This window comes from Zeugodacus cucurbitae, chromosome 3, assembly GCF_028554725.1.
Source record: "Zeugodacus cucurbitae isolate PBARC_wt_2022May chromosome 3, idZeuCucr1.2, whole genome shotgun sequence".
Classification (NCBI taxonomy): Eukaryota; Metazoa; Arthropoda; class Insecta; order Diptera; family Tephritidae; genus Zeugodacus; species Zeugodacus cucurbitae.
The window spans coordinates 19771791-19793370 of record NC_071668.1 but is presented as its reverse complement, the minus strand read 5'-3'; the positions used below and the strand labels follow the sequence as shown (position 1 = coordinate 19793370).

General features: G+C 34.7%; 1 protein-coding gene across 1 annotated transcript in view; it reads right to left on the bottom strand.

The window, feature by feature from the left end:
* Positions 1-7423: 7423 nt before the first annotated feature.
* LOC105216405 (neural cell adhesion molecule 1-B) overlaps positions 7424-21580 on the bottom strand; it is a 292270-nt gene continuing 278113 nt past the window's right edge. The window contains exon 8 of the mRNA XM_054227219.1: positions 7424-7985. Coding sequence (XP_054083194.1) covers positions 7957-7985 — 29 coding nt within the window. The 3' untranslated portion in view covers positions 7424-7956. The remainder of the gene's footprint in view (positions 7986-21580) is intronic.

The window sequence follows — 21580 nt, the reverse complement described above, 5'->3', positions numbered from 1 at the left end:
AGAAATTGGGCAGCTGGGATGGAAAAAACTTAGAAGCTGTAATTGCCAAATCGATCGAGTTGTTTAGGTGATGCTTATCAGGGTACTCTTGGGGAGAACACAACGAGCCTAAGTGCGGCCGCTTTCGGTCAGGCTCTTTTCGCATCCATTTTCAACCAACCAACCATGGTTCTTTATACCATTTTGATATACGAAAAAGTAGGGATCCTATGATCTGCAATTTACTCTCTGGCTTCTGGAAGTCCAATTAAATGTTTTTTGAGAACTATTTGCATCAAGTTTGAATAAACATCTCGCTATGGAGAGCATTACGAATATATTATTTTTTATTCCACCTAAGAATCTTAAGTCTATGTTCTTCTTTCATTGATGTTCCATTTATTTTTAACTTCATTCATTCCTTGTCTGTAGAAATGTTCATAGTATCCGTTAATTTTTAACCTGATCTTGTAGAAGACAGTAAAGAACTACCAGTCAAAGGAAGGCTATTTATGTTGTTATTGTTGTTATTATATTGAACATATAAAATCTGTTCAACGTTAATAACTCGAAGTCATCTAATGTTATGTTAGAGAAACGTATTTTTATACAATGTTTGACTCTCTTTACAGAATTGGAGCCAGTTGAGTAGATTGAAAGAACATGAAAAAGTTGTTGGGACTCACTAATGTATCCAAAACGCAATTTGGTAGTTCCTTTTATACGTCCGCAATGGGCTATTGTCTCTATGAACTTCTTTCATTGAGAGTTGACTGACATATGTTTTGATATCCTCCCTCTGTAAATAATTTTTGTGAGACTGTCTGATTCATGCTAATACTTGTTTTCGGTTCAAATTTGTCTTATTATTATTGCTCCATTGTCTTTAATTATAGTCTCTTATGGAATTTACAGCGTTTAGAAGTATTTGAACCCAGTGCCACCTATCAGATTTGTTTTATTTTTTTGTTATAAGATCATATTATATACAATATTTATTCTATATTATAAGTTTAATGAGGCAAATGTGTGCTGGAAATATGCACTAATAGAGATGGAAACTGTGGTATTTAATAAAATTTTGACATCAGCGCCACCTACCGTATAGTTTTTTAATTAAAAATTTCATAATAATTTGATTTTATGTAAGCAGCTATTATATAATCTCTCATTTGAATACACCTATTGTTAGACTCGAATATTGAGTTCGAATTCCAATTCAAAACTTTTACCTCAACAAGTTCCCGATAGAGTACGAATATTATTATACAATCGCCTCTAATATTTAACGTGAATTTTATTCCATATTTAACGCTCTAATTGCTGCCAAAATTTACATAGAATCGCTTACATAGTTGGGCAAATAAATATCATTCGCAATCAGCTATTGCGCAAATAACTTTGTATAAACAGCGCTACGCAGCGCCATCTATTATATTTTTTCGAATGCTCGCAAACAAATAATGCGCGAAATAATATTAAACATGCATTTGGCAAATAATTCTCCAATTATATTTATTGCCAGAAATACGCATATTAATTCAACAAATTATATTACGGTTGCAAATGAAAGGCATTTATATGCGTAAGCGCGTTGATTTCACCTACATTCATGCAGGCCTTCCCCTCCGAGCGCTAATAAAATAATAGGCGACACGCAGATTTTTCGGAAATTCAAAATGCAAATGTTAAAATGGTAAATAGTAAATAGCGCGCTTTGATTTGGTAATATAGGCTAATGCAATAATTAAAATCTCGGTGAAAAATATGCGCCTGAAAGCAAACAGCAATTTATAGGAATTTACATGCCGCAGGGTTGATACATAAGTGGAGAGGGAGGTAGAAAATTAGATAGACAGTGTGAGTGAGTGAAAATGCAGCTGAACTTGTGTAACATCAGGTGTCCGCCGCGCGTTAATTATTAGGTAAACTAATGCATCGCCTAAAAGTAGGCTAAGCAAATATTGAATAAAATTCAGGAGGACAGCAAACGAACCGGTTAATCACGGGCGTCAACATACAAGGTTGGCAGCTGTGCAAAACATATAATTTGATACAGAATTGTGCGCCTAAAAGTTGTGTTTTATTTGCATTAAAATTAGATTTCAAAAAATTAAATTTTTTTCATTTCCACCTTTGGGTCAATTGCAAGCAATGCCTACTGTAAACTATTTCCACAATTTTACCTTTCCTAATAATCTATACACGCATTTATATGCTTGTTACAGCTAAACGCCTAATGATAGGCAACGTTAACTGTATCATTTTAATAGAAATCTCAACTAAATGAAATTAAATCGGATTAACTGTGGATTTTTGGTCGACGCTGGTTTGTGGTTAGGTGTTGTCGGTTATTGTAAATTATAAAGCGCTCATAGGGCTTTCACACATGCTAAATACATATGTATATCTATATTTTATGTAATATTGTTTCCATAAACACGGATAATACTTAGTTGGAAATCAGTGTTTCACTTATTACTCATTGCTTTACACACACATTAGTTAGCCCATAATTTAGTGCTCATTTTCGCTGAAAGGAAAATTTTGGTATATGCGCCTAAATGTAGGCAACGATTTTTTTTTGTTTTCAATGAAGTAGCTTCATGATACGTGACTTTTAGGCGTTTTCTGCAGTCATAAGATATGTGTGACATTTTGGTCGGCTTGGATTACAGTAGATCGAGTATCAGGGATGCCATTCTTTGAATTTGGAGCTTAATTTTAGCTATTGAGTGGAGGAAAAAATTACTGCTGGTGTTTTTTGACTTATCAAGTATCAATTATAACAAGTAAAATTAGAACAAGACTTCGGTTTCCTGAGATGAGTTCAAACTGGTCCGAATTCAACACTCGAATCATATCTGTCAGCATAGATTTAAAAAATATCAAGCAACCTCTACTTTGAAAGCCAATTTCAATTCATATGGCACATTTTTCTTGTCAAAAATGCAGTCTGAGTTTTTTTAAAATTGCGTGGTGAATATAATTGGATAAGCCATTTCTAATAAATTCAATGCACGAAGAATTATATTGCAAGTGTAAATCGATATTACAATAGTAGAAAAATTACGAACAGCGTTCGGCACATCTCAAGTAACTATATGAAATTCACCACACCTACCTAAACCTTTACTCACCATACCTAAACTTTTTAAACATATATAAAGATCTAATCATCTGTTGATGCCTCATTTAAATTCACCACACCTATATTCACCATACCGAAACTCACCACCCTCAAAATTTAACATTTTAAACTAACCACATCGAGAGCTTGATATTTTTGTTAACACTTTTCATTAAAATTGATATTTCTTATGTTTGATTTTTGAAAAAAGAAATCAATAATTCTCATTCTATTGCATATCGCATTTAAATTCTCCCACATAACTGAATGAAGGGGAATCTTCGGATTAAAAAATTTAACAGATTTTACTCATTAAAAAAAAATATTGAAACTTTGTTAAAAAATCTCGCTTAGCAATTTATCAAATTCATTATACACGAAAACATAGATTTTTATGCAGTTATCCGCAAAAACCAAAGGAGAATTCAATGTGTTTACAACAATAATTTGGAATTTTGCCTGCTAAGTGCTAAAACGTAAATCATTTCGCCAAATACCAAACTAATCACGCGTCTATTTTACTAATGCCACACAATTTACTGCGTATTTGTAAAATGTGCTTATTGTTGTTGCAACTTTTGATGCTCTCTGAGTATATGTATGTGTGAAAAACTGTTGCTGTAGCAACACAAAGCCATTATAATTTGCATATTGGCTTTCATTGCAGCAATGTTGTTGCTAATTTGTTCAATCTCAATGGGTCGTACATATGTATGATTGTATAGAATATATATTCGTCCTTGATACATAAGTGTCCCAATTAGGACTCTACAAGCGGACTTAGTTGATGTTAGTCAAATCTGTAGAAGAGTAACGAGAGGATGGGTTTAAGCGGGATTTTATGAGAAACTTTAGAAAAAACTCTGAAACATTGAAAAAATTTATAATATGGACTAGTAGACCCGGCCACACGTTGTTATGGCTAAGGTATACATTAAATTAAGTTGGTCCAATCTTGGCTTCGGTGACGATATTGATTACTGGAGGTTGATTTATGTTATATGTTATGATAGGTTTTATGTCATGAAAACTTCTCTTTCGAGTCAATGAAGTGACAGAAATCTGTTGGAAATGCTATTAATCCATCGAGGAGTCAACTGCGACCCTACCATTTCCAACTGCTTCTACAATCGTAATTTGCTATTGTTGCAAAAATACTCATATGTTAGTTGTTAATTGGCGATTCTTTAAGTGTCGCCACAAATTAAATGATTTTAGGCATGCGATTAGCCCGTCAGGAAAAGTTGATCCAGGAATAATTGGAAGAGTCTGGCGTAAATCAGCTGCTAACAGAATCCTGGCTTTACCAAAAACGTTCATCGACAATCAAGATTTTTTAAAGTCCTGTGCAGTACCTCCAGCGACTTCTTGAATATTTGGAAAATCCTCGTTATAGCGCTATTTTTGGCGATTTTGCCGACTGGTGTTTCGTTCATTTGCAATTTAGGAGTAATTTCAAGGCCGAATGTGCCGTTTGTTTGTCTACTAACAGGTGCCAAGTTGCCACCATATCCGTTAACCTTGGTGGTGAAAATTAGTGAAATTGGTTCTGGAATTACATCAGCCCTTATATACTATATATGATGATTTTCTATTGGACTTTATGCCGAATATATAGGTCATATTGTGTGTTATCTTAATAAAATACATCAATAAATTGCGAGAGTATAATATATTCAGTTGGACCCGAACTTAGCCTTTCCTTATTTGTTACAAATTGTTTTGGGCTATCGACACAACCTTATACAATTGAAGAATAACAAAAATATTTTAACAAAGGAACAATGACAACCTTCAAAATATATTTTTTTTTTGTTTTCTCTTTTTATATTTTTCATTAATTTGAATAATAACTATCCTATCAACATAGTTGGACCAAATTACATGCATATACCAACTTTCATGAATATCAGTTGACCCGTTTTTGAGTTCGTTCGTTAAAATAATTATATAAAAAATCTTATCCTGCATCCATAACTCATACTTGCTCTTTATTGTTTAATGATAGATCTATGTATGGCTACAAATATCTCTTGAGATAATACCCTTGAGTATTCACGAATTGTGGGTAATCATTATCTTCGGAAGTGTTCACATAAATAAAAAGTCATATTTTTTCGTTTTTGGTTGATTTTAGCCTTTCGAAACACCGACCCAACAGTTATCTATTAGCTGAGTAGTTTCCATTAAAGGGCGGTAAGAAATTTATACAAAATTTAATAAGAAATGATAGTGCTGAGCTATCATGTAATTAGAGGTGTCACGCTGATATTAGCTGGATTTAATTAGGTAGCTATTATGATGGTTATGAACTAATTAAAACTATTCCGAGCGTGGTCGAACCTTAAATCTTCATTTGAATGACGTATAAAATAATATTAGCTGAATATTGAGCTAATACTTCATTTGAATACAACTTTGAGCTTTTTTAGATGAATAGATCAGAACTATTGTTTCTAAATTTAAATTGGCCATTTCGTCCCTCGGCTTGACAGGTGTTTTTAGAGCTCAGATCCGCGCCAAGGATTTTAGACACTTTATTTTTCACTAATTTATTGAGCTATCATTCTCTTAAGCTGAATAAGTGCTGAAATTCGAAAGACCCATGATTGAAACTTCATATGACACTTTTCAGAAGGTTTGGTCTTAAGCGCTTTATTCAGCTACTATTATATCGTGCTATAATCCGAAAGGATGAATTAGTGAAGTTCCATATCTGATTTTTATCAGACTGAACTTTCATTGTTCTATTCAGCTATCATTTCCTTGAGCTGAATAAGCGCTGATTGTCGGAAAGTCTTGTTTAGAATTACATTATTTTAATATTTGTAAAATTTTAGTGGTTATATGCTGGAATCAACGCCTTATGCTCCTAAATTTCGTAATTTCTTCGCTGAATATTTGTAGAATGCAAGAAACACCTATAGAGAAGAACTTTAAGTACTTCTCCAGCGGCTCATCGTAGTTAGTGTAAAGTGTAGATTTTATTCTCTTTAAATCAGTTTCCCTTTTCTATACTTAAGTTTATTACTTAGTATTAGCAATATCGAATTGGTATTTTCCTAATCTCTCTAACCTGGTGTTATTTCAGTAAATCGTTTCGAGATTAGGTTCATCGAATAACAAGCAAGTTGCAGTTTTATACTATTGGTTTCTTTAAAGAAGTGTTAACAAGCCCCACTAGTCGTCCCCCATGATGTTACTCAAAAATTTATTAGCAAATACCGATAACTATTTTAGAAAGATACAAGGCAAATAGCCTTTTCGCACTGTAGCTAATTGATCAATTAATCGGCCGGCGCTGATTTAGATCGATTTACCATACAAAATAAAAATCTAATTTTTCGCATTAATAGTCAATCGACTTTAAAATGCAATGCAACTCTGCGACAAAGAACATATTTGTAATTACATCTACGTCCTTTGTCTGTGAGTTGTTGTTCCCGCTAATCGATGGTAGATGTCGCCGCTGAAAAATAAATAATAAAATAGCAATCGGCAGATGAAACTTACCAACTTCTTATGGAAAACAAAAACAGAAATGTATAATAGCTGATCGATTATCCAGTAGCCGGTAGTGCGAAGAGCAAAAATTGGTTTCTGAATTAAAATTATAATTGATCAATTAATTTGGCTGTGCGAAAAGGCTATAAGTCGCTGAGTCTAATTTATATCAAAAGAATTGAGCAAATTATGTTTGGGATGGGTAGTGTTGTTCTACGCACTTGTGGTAATTTTGTGCACTCAGTGCAAGATGGGATATTGTAGTGGTTTAACAGAAATGATCTGATCTTCCAAACGATCTTTGCTAAATCAAGAAAACAACTAGAATTTTCTGCAGGCCATTTATTGCGGCTTATTTAACGGATTATACGTATAACGGAACACGAAAGATTTGATTAGCTTTAAAGTGTTGATTATACGTTGCATACTTTGTGGCGCGTAAAAATTAACTTTTTTCAAAAAGAAAAAAATTCAAAAATTTATTTCAAATCCTACTTACATTCCACATATTTTTTACTCTCACATACTTAATAGACAAAAATCATACAAATTAGTGTGAAAAGCTCAGTTTGTTTTCACAAATTTTGGTGTTTAACATTTTGTTGTTGTAGTTATTGTTGTTGCTATTATTGGCATCATTGCGTTAGTACGCAATTTAAATGCTTTGTTCGAGTGCAAATTTCGGCAAAAATCACACAGCAACCACTTAATGACTTTTACGCTTCAACAATTTTGGCAAAAACAAAAAAAAAAATGAATTTTGGTTAAACGTTTTTTTTTTTTTTTGCTTTTGTTGTGGCATGCGGTTTATACGCACTATTTGGTAAATTTGCGGATTTCATAGCTTTTCAAAACGGTCAATAAAATTCCTTTTACGTATCATATTTAGTCAGCTAATCAGTGTGGAATTTGTTATTTTTGCTTTTGTTGTTGTTGTTGTTTTTTTTCAAACTTATTTACTACGCGTATCTCTACATATACTTAGTCTACATACATACATACAATATAATAAGTGTTAAATATATAATATATTTTATTTATTTTTAAATACAACAGTGCCGGATTTGAAGAGCTTTTATGTGCGTGTACAAATATGTACATATGTATAAATGTCTATATATCTATGTATATGTATGTATGTGTGTGTATTCACAAATTTGTGCCGTTCTAATTAATTTTAATTTTTTCTTTCAATTTTCTTTGGTTTTTTTGCATTTTTTCAGTTTTGTTCCGTTTTTTCTTTGCTATAACTATTCCTAAGCTTACCACATATATAAAAAATGTAATATCAGTTGCTTTGTTTGTTGTTGTTGTTATGCTATTTTACTCCTTATTTGATTTAATTAATTAGCTAAATCCTGTATGATGTCCGCTGAAACGAGATTGTGTTGTGGAGAGAGAATAGAAAATATATTAAGATTAATGTTAGTCAGTTGGCAGAAAATCGATTTGGTGTTGGCATGTGTTGAAAGATTACAGTTAGTTTTTCATTTTTTCCATTTTTTGTTTTTTTTTTTTTTTTTTTTTTGTGGTGAGAAAAATTCATTATATAATATTTTGTAATTGAGAGAAAGAACTGGCAGTTACAGCTTATAGGAAATGTATTAAATTGTAGGAGATGAGTTTAAATAAATTTTTTGCGCACTCATGAACATTCTGCCAGCTAATTCTAATATAAAGAATTGGTATATTCTTATTTTAAAACGGCAGAAAACGTGTCCTAAACATTTTGAGGAAAGCTGATGAGTTGACTGTTGTTGGGCAAATAAAAATACAGTTACGTAGACATGACTGTCGTGGGCACCGATCTGCCTTAGAAAAAACCTTTCCTTTCCGTTATCTGAGCTAAAAGGTTACGTCCCACTAAAGTAATTTTATAATGTTTTCGCGAGAGAAAGAAATTCCCTCTTAAGGGGCTATACCAGAGTAACCCATGAAAAATTAGGCGATTTTCGTGAATTTTTTTTAAAGAAAGTACTCGATTGAATGTTCGAAGATTTTTTGACATAATTAGGTATATTTTAAGATTTTTTTTACAAATTCAAAAAGTTTATTAAAGTTGAATATATTCCCTATACAATGACCTACGATTATTTAAAAATATCAAAAAATAACAAAATGGCATGGTTCTGAAAAAGATGACAAATATATTTAAAAATACTCTGTTTAAATTTGAAGTCGATCGATTAATTTCTCGTTGAGTTTTGATGTCAGCAATTTTTAGAAATGTCGTTTCGAGAAAAACGCGTTTAAAATTTCGCTGGTCAAGATACGACCTTTACTCTTTCACAAGATATTTTTGACAGTATAAACTGTCGAATAAGCAAAAAATAAAAAAAATCGGGTTTTTGAAAATGTTACACTACCTGTATAGCTTGTATAGCTCCTTAAGTAAATATTCACCCAGTGATCTTTTGATTTACAGTAATGTAACCCTTTAGCTTTGATTAATCACATTAATTCTTGAAACCATGAAATATAAATTCTTGAAACCATGAAAATTCGTCATATAAAATCGATTAAACTACCGATATCATACCAACAGTTTGAGAAATTAGAGCTCATAATTTTCTAGTTAAGTAGATATTCAACCAATCGCAACCTGAAAGACTTCTTTGAAAAAGCAGACGAAGATACGAAGCAGGAATCGAGCAATCAGTATTCAGTTAATAGGATAGATCGATAATTTCTTCTTTAAATTAGTCAAATAAATTGATTAATTATTTGAACTAATTATTACATACATAATTATTTTAAATTTCTCAATTAAATCGATCTGAGATCGTTATTTAAGTTATTAGGAGAATCACTGTCACTTATCCACCAATGGTTCTCAATTTAGCATACATAATTAATGTGTGTTTAATTAACATTGAACTAATTGTTCAATTAGTATTTAATTGACAATAGATTGATGTCAAAATGCCCTTGCAACCCTGTGAAATAGTATGTTTGATGAGAAAGTATCTGCTAGGGATAATTGTCATCTACAGAAATTGTAGTATATCAGATCTTATGTCGTAAAATCAGACAAACTGACCGCTCTATAAAGAAAGAAAAAGTGTCATTCTTCATTTGTCTGTTAGATATTCCATTCTATGTTATTACTAATTATTCTAAAGGCACACAAACAAATACGACGACTCAATTAACATCTTAATTGCTTCAGCTAATTGAGGTTTTTGAAAATATTTGGGACTATTATTTGGCATATTATTGACGTACAGCGGCTACAGCGGACTTAAGTTCGATCGATAGACGGCTTGATATTCGAATATATCATATATAAGATCACATCTTAATAAATATCGGGTCTAATAGGTCTAAACTTGACGAATTCATATTGTAATGAGAAACTTCTTGTTTTCTAGCTAAATTTGGAATACTGAACTCTTTGGAGATTTCAAATGTATGGGTTTTCGCTAATAAGTGGAGATGATTGCTTAATTTCTCAATTACTTTAGAGAAGAAACATTCAGCTATATATGTAAATTAGTAAATTTTATATGACAAATCATATTTGACATCACTGACTTCTTCTTTCATGATTTTGTGAAGGTGTGATTGAAGTTATCAGCTTCTCCCTGTCTAACATTTCATTCCGTCTCCGTCGCTTCTTCATAAAAAAAAGAAAACATTTACATTATAAAACTAAGTGTAATGCTAGCAAACAAATTATCCTTGCACTAACGCAGCAACAACAACCCATGGCGCACTAAAACGGCGTTGCAAATAATGAGTTGGAAATGAGTTTAGTATGAGCACACACCAAAGTCACACTTGAGCTATTCTTCGCTGCCAAACGAGTTAGAAACTTAAAAGCACTTCAAAGGCGTTGAATGATAGCAGAGAAAAGAAAGATGGAGACTGAAGAATATGCGCGATAAAATCACGACTGCGGAGGGGATAAGCAAACAAGGTGGAGTGAGTTTGTGTTAGATAAAATTCGTGGAAAGAGTGAGGAAAGGTTAAAGTACTAACCGACGTTTAATGCTTTTAATGACAGCTTTGGTATCATTTACAAATACCAAGCATTAGGGAAGAGTTTAAGATGACCCATTGTTGGAGTAATGCATCACTAATGGCATTTCTGAGAAGATAATTTCTTTTGTCGGTGAGTAAATTATTTGCGGGTGGTTAAAGGGTTAATGCTGATGAAATATATATGAATTATGCAGAGTTGGTGAGACTTTTTTTAAAAGGAGTTATTGGAGATAATATAAGGAATGAGCTGAAATCATAAGACTGCTTTACTGATGCTTTTGTGTATATTTATGTTTGAAGACATTTAGAACATATGAAGAGAAGTAAGCAATTATTTCCCATAAATTTATAAGTATGATTGTGTTAAGCCCATTCTGAGGCACCTCTACCACCTCTACAAGATTTTCATAGCTAATTTATAATATGAATGTATGGGATTATCGCGATCTGAACGAGTATTATGCAAATAACAAAAAAAATCCCGATAAAATTTCCTCGTTTTCGAATTCTATTTCGAATATCTTTACGATTTTAATGAAACCCGATCATTCCATACTCAATTCATACTTTTTACAACTTTAGGGAGCTCGACATTGTTAAATGGTTCTGTGTAATAGGACTTTGGTTATCAAATTCTCTCCAATAAGTTAGAATCCACTTGTTTCAGGAGTTTTTTAGATCAACACGTACACCTGAAACTCTTCTATTCGTCTATAGCAATTCTACGGAAGTAGAGAGATATTGAGTTGGTTTCAATCTGAATCACAATGCAGTTGAGTTGAAGTGTCAAGAGCTGATCAGTCAGTAGATTTTTGCTGTGAAATAAAGTATACTGAACTTGTTGGGTGCTATTCAGTCAGTTGATGCAGCTGTATGGGATTAGAGACTAGATATAATATCTGTAGAAGATCTCGGCCGGAAGAGAGAATTGTTCACTGTTTTGTTAATCAGTTAACAGTTACAACTGATTACTTTTCTGGGTCTAGGAGGATGTTTCTCTTCAACTAATTTGGGGTCCTATGTGAGATGGGTTAGAAGTTAAATTTTCAACACAAGGACAAAATAAAATCTTAACAAGTAAGGAAAGGCTAAGTTCGAATGCATATTATTCTTATTTTTTTAAATCTTATAATTATAATATAACGGGTGATTTTTTTGAGGTTAGGATTTTCATGCATTAGTATTTGACAGATCACGTGGGATTTCAGACATGGTGTCAAAGAGAAAGATGCTCAGTATGCTTTGACATTTCATCATGAATAGACTTACTAACGAGCAACGCTTGCAAATCATTGAATTTTATTACCAAAATCAGTGTTCGGTTCGAAATGTGTTTCGCGCTTTACGTCCGATTTATGGTCTACATAATCGACCAAGTGAGCAAACAATTAATGCGATTGTGACCAAGTTTCGCACTCAGTTTACTTTATTGGACATTAAACCAACCACACGAATGCGTACAGTGCGTACAGAAGAGAATATTGCGTCTGTTTCTGAGAGTGTGGCTGAAGACCGTGAAATGTCGATTCGTCGCCGTTCGCAGCAATTGGGTTTGTGTTATTCGACCACATGGAAGATTTTACGCAAAGATCTTGGTGTAAAACCGTATAAAATACAGCTCGTGCAAGAACTGAAGCCGAACGATCTGCCACAACGTCGAATTTTCAGTGAATGGGCCCTAGAAAAGTTGGCAGAAAATCCGCTTTTTTATCGACAAATTTTGTTCAGCGATGAGGCTCATTTCTGGTTGAATGGCTACGTAAATAAGCAAAATTGCCGCATTTGGGGTGAAGAGCAACCAGAAGCCGTTCAAGAACTGCCCATGCATCCCGAAAAATGCACTGTTTGGTGTGGTTTGTACGCTGGTGGAATCATTGGACCGTATTTTTTCAAAGATGCTGTTGGACGCAACGTTACGGTGAATGGCGATCGCTATCGTTCGATGCTAACAAACTTTTTGTTGCCAAAAATGGAAGAACTGAACTTGGTTGACATGTGGTTTCAACAAGATGGCGCTACATGCCACACAGCTCGCGATTCTATGGCCATTTTGAGGGAAAACTTCGGAGAACAATTCATCTCAAGAAATGGACCCGTAAGTTGGCCACCAAGATCATGCGATTTAACGCCTTTAGACTATTTTTTGTGGGGCTACGTCAAGTCTAAAGTCTACAGAAATAAGCCAGCAACTATTCCAGCTTTGGAAGACAACATTTCCGAAGAAATTCGGGCTATTCCGGCCGAAATGCTCGAAAAAGTTGCCCAAAATTGGACTTTCCGAATGGACCACCTAAGACGCAGCCGTCTTCAAAAAGTAAATGTCATGAACCAATCTAACGTTTCAAATAAAGAACCGATGAGATTTTGCAAATTTTATGCGTTTTTTTTTTTTAAAAAGTTATCAAGCTCTTAAAAAATCACCCTTTATATCCGTTTCTGATACAGAGACACACTATTAAAAGAAAAAGATTTCCTCTGAATTAAATTGAGATATCTGTGAGATTTACCGATATTTTCGGTGAAAAATTACCATGGGGCACTGAGTTCTTCATATTCGATATCCGAGGCATTGAAAAGTTATAGTCCGATTTCGACAATTTTTTCACAAGTGATGTCACAGATCTTAGTACTTGAGCAAAGTTTTATTTCGCTATCTTCATTGGTTCCTTATGTATATATTATGAAGTGAAGGAATAAGATGGAATTCAAAATTGAGTTATATGGGAAGTTGACGTGGTTGTGAACCGAATTTCATTAAAATCTGTCGAGTAGTTCCTGAGATATGGTTTTTGATCCATAAGTGGGCGATGTCACGTTTATTTTCCATTTTGTAAATAAATCTGTGTGCAACTCTCCTCAGCCATTTCTTCTGTAAAATTTAGTGTTTCTGACGTTTTTCGTTAGTTAGTTAACACACTTTTAGTAATTTTCAACCTAACCTTTGTATGGGAGGTGGCCGTGGTTATTATCCGATTTCAACTAAGAGAACCGATTCTAGAAAGTTTCCTTGATATAGCTTTATTGGTTTGCGAGATATATACAAAAAACTTATTTGGGGGCGAGTCAGCGCCCACTTCCCCAAAAAAATTATATCCAAATATGCCCTGTCCTAGTGCGATCCTTTGTATTATACTTTCATAGCTTTAGCACTTATGTGTTTCCGGTTTCGCCCATTTTCAATAACAACCCTCTCACGGTCTCAAATTTCGTCAATATATCTTAATATTTACTCAGGTTATCCGTTGCACGGACGGACGGACAGACAGACATCCAGATTTCAACTCGTCTCGTCACCCTGATCATTTTGATATATATAACCCTATATCTAACTCGTTTAGTTTTATGACTTACAAACAACCGTTACGTGAACAAAACTATAAAACTCTCTTAGCAACTTTTGCTGCGAGAGTACAAAAATCTGACTGGCCAGTCACTATTCAATGTCCAGGGAAGTTTTGCTACAGAAATTTAATTGTGTGAACCCCAAAGTGATTTGGGACTGGAGGTAAAGAGTCAGTCAAGTTCCATCGATCCACCGGCGATTTAATTTTGTTTGAACGAGAATACGGTTCACTTATGGTTTCGGAGCAAATACTGGCTCGAACCATCACTTTTTGGTTATGTAATGACATTTTTAAGATCCCGCAAGTATCCCATAATATGAAAATGTTCTTTTGTATAACTTGTTTATATTATAAATATATAACCCTTTGTATAGTTAAATGCAATCTCCAACATTTATGCCTCATCCAGAAAATCGCATAAATTTCTATACAACTTGCCACAATGCAGATTACGTATATCTAAGCATAGACTCGAGTATGTCGAAGTCATTCGATGAGTGAATGCGTTTCTTTACACGATTATGAAGGCGAAGCTTGGAACGCAGTAAACCATTTTAGCGCCTATGCTGTTGCTGTTGCTGTTTTCTCACGCCTTTTGAAGAGTCATACGCTTTGTTGCACAAAATCTATTCAGATATAGTGAGAGATGCTTTCTGCATGCAACACGGCGACGTTTATCAAAATCTCACATACTATATTATATAAAGTGATTTAAATGTCGTCAGGCGACACTTATGATATTTGTTGTTGTATATAAAGCTTTATTGTAATTGTTGTTGTGCAATTTTCTTTGCAAATATGTTGTTGTTGTTTAATATTTTCGCATAAAATATGATACGAGAGCAGTTGAGTTGAGGCAGAAATGTTTGTTTGTGTTGTTGTTGTTCTCATCGTTATTATTTTTGTTGTTGCTGTTGTGCTCTCACGCATATTTATGTTTATATGCGGCTGTCCACATTTGTGGCTGCATGTCACATGACTTTTTTTTAAACATTTTCAGCGCTTCACTCCACCCGCTTACCACAGGCTTCCACCTGCTGCCGGCACAGTACTTTACAAAAGTATGCTACACCTTTCAAATTCCACATTTTCCAGCACTGGCATGCCTGATCTTGTGCATTTATTTGTTTGTATACATATATATATAAGTATTTCACACCACAAATGATTATTGTTGTTGTTTTCTCTGTTTTTTTTTTTTTAATTCATAAATATTTTTCAACACATTAAAACCACAAAACAGCTGCTTGTTTACACTCGGCGTGCCATTATAAACACAAAAACAGAAGCAATTTTATTAAAAATTGTGATTTTCATTAATGCAAAGTGTTTTCTGGTCAACCCTTCTCAGTGCGCTACCCTCCAACCTCTAACCGCCAAACGATTTCATTTGTTGTTGGTCTGCTCTTTGTCCCGCTCATTCGTGGTTTGCTGTGTTGAAGTCATTCCATTTCATTGCGGTGAATATTCATATTGTTGACGCTGTTGGTTTGTGTGGTTCCGTGTTTACTTTGCACGAAAAAAAAGGGGTCAAAAGCGTGGAGATTTCTTTTTTGTTTTTGTTTTTTTGTAGTCTCTTTGAATGTTAATCAGTTGTGACTTGACAAAGGGGTTGCATAAATCAGGTATTGTTTGTTAAATTTTTATAGAAGGTGTTTCTTTAGAGGCACAGCACTATTGTTTCATATGAAGGACAGCAAGTTGAATAAAATTTGATTTTATAATATTCGAAACGACATTCGGTGTTTGGATAGAATTTCTGATATTTGACAACCCGAATAGTCGATTCTATTTGATGAGTCGTGGATATAATTGACTCGTCGACAATTCATTTAATGGAGTCAACTCACATGATTCGTCTCTTTGATTGAAAAAGTTATGGCTTGGTTTCAGAAAAAGCTCCTTTCAACAAAGTGATGTTTGGACGTGTCTTTTAAGTTTACACCATCCACAATAGTGGAGTTATTTTGAGGATATATATTGATATAGAGACCTAAACGGTTCTAAATCGTTTGACTGGTGCGCTTAACACTTTCGGTAATATTCAGCTCATCTTAAATTTTTATGACACACACAGAGTCTATTCGGAGTTCTTCATACTCTAAAGAATAGCCCAGGAACGTACCTTAGGGCTGAAGAACTGTAAATTTGTGTACATAAAGTGAGTTTTGAGGAAGTTGTCGACGATTCTGCTAAAAGAGTCTTTCCATGTTCATTTTAGTTCGATTGATATTGCTAACACTAATGAGTCCTTCTCCTGTATCTAAATTTTCCTACATCTTGGCTTTATCAGTAATCAGTAAAAGTTTGCTTCATAATAATGAAAGTTAATATTATTGAAAGTATATTCTATTTAGATACAATCCAACCATAATTAACAAATTATATAGTATGTATTTTACTTCAATCAAATTCCAAACCACTTGAAGATAAACCCGGATCTGGATGTCCCGAAAAAGTGGGTCGATATTATGTTCGCCATCTTATGGTAATTCTCTAGTGTTTAATTTGGCAGATCGTTTGACTACAATTCCTCAAGGAACTTCTATACATTTAAAAAATACATTATTGAAGAATATATAGGACAGAAGACTGTGAAAATTGTATTTCAAATGATATTGGGTCCTATATTTCCTACTCAGCCCTTCCCACGTTACTATATTTGCTTCATTTTATTTATCATCATATCAAAAAGCAATTCATGTTGACTACCAACTCATAAAAGCCACATTTTATTTTTTGGGAGATGTGATCTGCACTGTATAAAGAATTGAAGGAGAAAAGGTTCGAACTAAACGCGTTGTTATTTTTTTTTGCTTGCCAAATCTTGAATATTACATCGAGTGTCAATTATTATAATCAAAATTCGATAACTGATCGCCTAAATGACTTCTTAGAGTACAGAACCCCACCACAGAAGCTAAAGCCCGAAATATTTCCTGGATTCCAGTTCGTCATTTCTTTGTATTGTTAATGAAATACTCGTTTTGGGATAAAACAATAATAGATTCTTCGGGGACTTGAATAACGCTATATAAAGGGTATTTCAATGGGGTAAAAAGTAGACCGATAGGGACATCAAACAATGCCATTTTTCCGCACTCTTTTACATTTAACTTCAGTAAGGTTTGCCATTTCATCGTGAAAGATGTACGATCCAAATTATTAAAATTTGCTACCGTAATTCGGAGTCAGTGGCCTAAATTTTAAGTCTTACATACGTCTTACATAGCGATGAGGCTCATTTCTGGCTGAATGGCTTCGTCAATAAGCAAAATACTAAACGTACTCCATGAGTCACCATTGCATCCGCAAAAATTACGGTTTGGGCTGTACTTCTTCCGTGTTGATCAAGACCGGCACGTTACTGTGAATCGCTAACGCTCAATGATAACCGCTAATTTTTGGCTAGAATTTGATGATATGGCCTTGGAAAATATGTGGTTCCAACAGAACGACGCCACAAGCCATACAGCGAATGTCACAATCGATTTATAGAAAATCAAGTTTGGTGAACGTGTTACCTTACGAAATGGCTCAATTGGCCGCCCCGGTCGTGCGATTTGACGCCGTTATACTATTTCCTGTGGGGCTACGTCAAGTCTATGGTCTATGCCAACAAACCAACGACAATTGATGGGCTTCGTACGAATATCGAACGTGAAATTGCAGCAGTATCGGCCGTCTTATGCTTGAATATAATCGAAAATTGGACTTCTGCAAGCGTGCCCCTGGTGGCCATGCAAAAGCTCGAGTTCCATACATCGAAAGTACATTCACAGGAATAAAGAATTTCATTGATATCCCAAACCGTTTTCTTTTTATTAAAAAAAAAACTTTTGTATTGCTCTTATTGGAAAGCCCTTTATATGTCAAATTGGCTTAGAAGATTAAATGCCCAAATTGGTTATATTATGTTTTGGAAATACTAATTGAAGAAAGATAGAGTATGAAAGAAGACTTTAGTCCAAATCTTTACTATTTACGGCAGGAATCGTAAGGCAACAATAACTTCTAAGACCTCGAGCTTACTTCTTTAAAAACATCCAATCTATTCTCGTTTAAATTCCATAAAGGCATCGGGCTATATGATCTTAAATTGAACAGTTTGGTATTGAGACCAAATTACAAAAAGCGAATTGCATTGCGGCTGGAATTTACGGCATGCTTCTTTAAGAAGAGCCAATCTATTTTCGTTTAAATTCCATAAATTCATCGGGCTATATGATCGAACAGTTCGGTATTGAAACCAAATTTTTAAACAAACGAATTACATTTCGTAATAGATACCATATATGTTGTATAAAGTTCTGGAAAGTGGTAGATTTAAGTAGTAATCAAGTGAGAATAATACTCTATAATATGACTATGATTTACCGCGTCGATGCCTCGAATCACGATCTCATAGGTTTGAAACTCTGTAACCTTTTCTACAGATAACACAATTTTCTACTTTTTATATCGACTTTCGATCTGGTTTTGCAAATTGAGACTTGTTCGGAACTAAAGAAAAAGTGTAATAATTCAGATCTATTTCAGATTTCTGGTGACAATCATGTTAAATTCACCCGTTGACTGTGCTGAAAGACGCGAACTAACATTGCTGCTAACACTAAAGTCAAACAACTTTCACTGAGCGCTGCACAGCACATGAGTAGGCAATAAAAAGGGCCTGATGACTTTTTCAATGCCAAAACGTGTACACTTAACGTGAAAAGGTTCGGGAGCATAAGTAGCAATAAATGTGATGCTATGACGGCACACACAGTAACACAGCGTGGAATGATGCACGAAGGTGAAGGAAAGGTTAAATGGGGATTTGAAGTGTGGCGTAGCTTTGGTGGTGTTGAATATGCATATATGTGAAAAAAGGCGGCAGGTAAAGGACGTGAAGTGTCAAAGCACTTAACCCAAACGCGCGCTTGTATACACATACTCATATACACACATATATAGTGATACATACAGACACACATTAAACGCATTTTAAAGTGAAGTATTTTGCGCGCCACACACAATTAAATCATAAAATTCCCTTCATCTATATATATGTGTATATGATGTATATACAATATCGTACAATATAAAAGCGACAATGTATGTGTGTGTGTGTGTGTGCGTGTATTTGCATGTGAGCCAGCAATTACGGACAGTAATTAAATTTTGAAGCGATGCTTTGAAGTGGAAAATGCGGCGCGTATCAAGCGTTAGCGACGGCTGTGGTAGACTGCGCGGGACTATAAACATATACATATACTCACACACACACATACTTATATATCCACTCACTCACACACACCCACACGCGCCTATTAGCGGCATTCACATGGGTCAACGGGGCGTATGAGTGCCACTTAAATGTGTACCGGAAACAGTGAAGCATATTTACAGGCGAGCCAAACAGTTAAGCAGCGGCGGCGTTGGTGGCGTTGGCGGCAAAGTCGATTGTTGTTGGCGCGCGGCGTAACACCTGCGCGGCAGAGTCACTTATGTGTACCAGCAGCGGCAGTCGCGAGTGTGTTTGGCAGTTTTGTTGCGGTTTGCCGTGTGAGTTGCGGCACATATAACGGTATATATACATACATACACATAAACTGATATATATATGTATGTGCGTTGTTGCACGTGTAATTATTTTGTATTCTATGCGGTTATTGCCATGTAAAATTTCTCCAAATGTGCCTGAATTTACACGCTGAAATCATCTCATTTTGCCGGTGGATTGCCACTTCAGGTACATATATGTACATACACACATTCGCTCTCACATACTTTCAGTTTTCAATTGAACATAATTGCCGTACTTGCGCTGTTTTGTAAGAATTTCATTGAGCGTAAAAGTTGTTGTTGCGGCTGCGGCTGCTTTGCTGCGAGGTGTCAATATATGACCGTTACAAATAGCATTACCGTTATCAGCAGCAGTGATGGCAGCTAGATTCCAACAGGCTGATCACAGGCAATCGAAAAAATGTGGCAACGTAGGTTGACATTGAACACTTTGGTGGGTGCTATGGTGAATTGTGGGTTTGAGAGACCCTGTCGTTGCATAATATTGTTTGGGTTTGGGATTTATATTCCTTGTTGTTGAATAGGTATTCCGAGAAGAAAATAGAGAGTTAGATAGAGCATTGAACTACTGAACGCCCACTGACTCATCTGGGCAACTCTCCTCTAAGATAAGGAATCAAAATATGCCCAATATAATCTATTTAACCTGAATTTTTTCGTGGATAATGAAATCAACACATCGAAGCTCACAACTTGGCAAAGTTCCATATAATTAAAGTCAATTGCAATCTACTGGCACGGCTGATGATTACTCCATCCATATTTCCATCTAATTCTAGGCAGAATATCGCTATAGAGGCCCATGAATATTGTAATTTTATACTCTCGCAATAAAAGTTGCTAAGACAGAGTTATAGTTTTGTTCACGTAACGGTTGTTTGTAAGTCATAAAACTAAACGAGTTAGATATAGGGTTATATATATCAAAATGATCAGGATGACGAGACGAGTTAAAATCCGTCTGTCTGTCTGTCCGTCCGTCCGTGCAACGGATAACCTGAGTAAATATTAAGATATCTTGACGAAATTTGAGACCGTGAGAGGGTTGTTATTGAAAATGGGCGAAATCGGACTACTGCCACACCCACAAAATAGCGAAAACCGGAAACACATAAGTGCTAAAGCTATGAAAGTATAATACAAAGGATCACACTAGGACAGGGCATATTTGGATATAATTTTTTTGGGGAAGTGGGCGCTCACTCGCCCCCAAATAAGTTTTTTGTATATATCTCGCAAACCAATAAAGCTATATCAAGGAAACTTTCTAGAATCGGTTCTCTTAGTTGAAATCGGATAATAACCACGGCCACTTACCATACAAAGGTTGGGTTGAAAATTACTAAAAGTGCGTTAAATTACTAATGAAAAACATCAGAAATACTAAATTTTACAGAAGAAATGGCTGAGGAGAGTTCCACTCAGAGTTTTTTACAAAATGGAAAATGGGTGTGGCGTCGCCCACTTATGGGTCAAAAACCATATCTCAGGAACTACTCGACCGATTACAATGAAATTCGGTATATAATATATCCTTGACACCCTGATGACACGTGTGAAAAATGGATGTAACCGGTTCACAACTACGACAACTTCCCATATAACTCTATTTTGAATTCCATCTGATTCCTTCACTTTATAATATATACATAAGGAACCAATAAAGATAGCGAAATAAAACTTTACACAAATACTGCATATCATCTGTGGCATCACATGTGAAACATTTTTCGAAATCGGACTTTTCTAGGCTCCATGAAGAACTCAGTGGACAAGGGTTATTTTTCACCGAAAATATCGGTAAATCTCTCAGATATCTTAATTTAATTCAGATGGAATCGTTTTCTTCTCATAGTGTACCTCTGTACCAAAAATGGTTAAAATCGGGTTATAACATCCCCATGGTCCCATATACCTAATTAAAGGTTTTTCAAAAATACGATGAGTTTAACACCTTATATATCGGTTAACATGTGAGATATATTAAAACAATTAAGTGAGCATGAGCGGTTGTAGTTTTTTTTAACAAAATAATGGTGTTTAGTTAAACTAGTTTTTCTAAAGTTAGGAT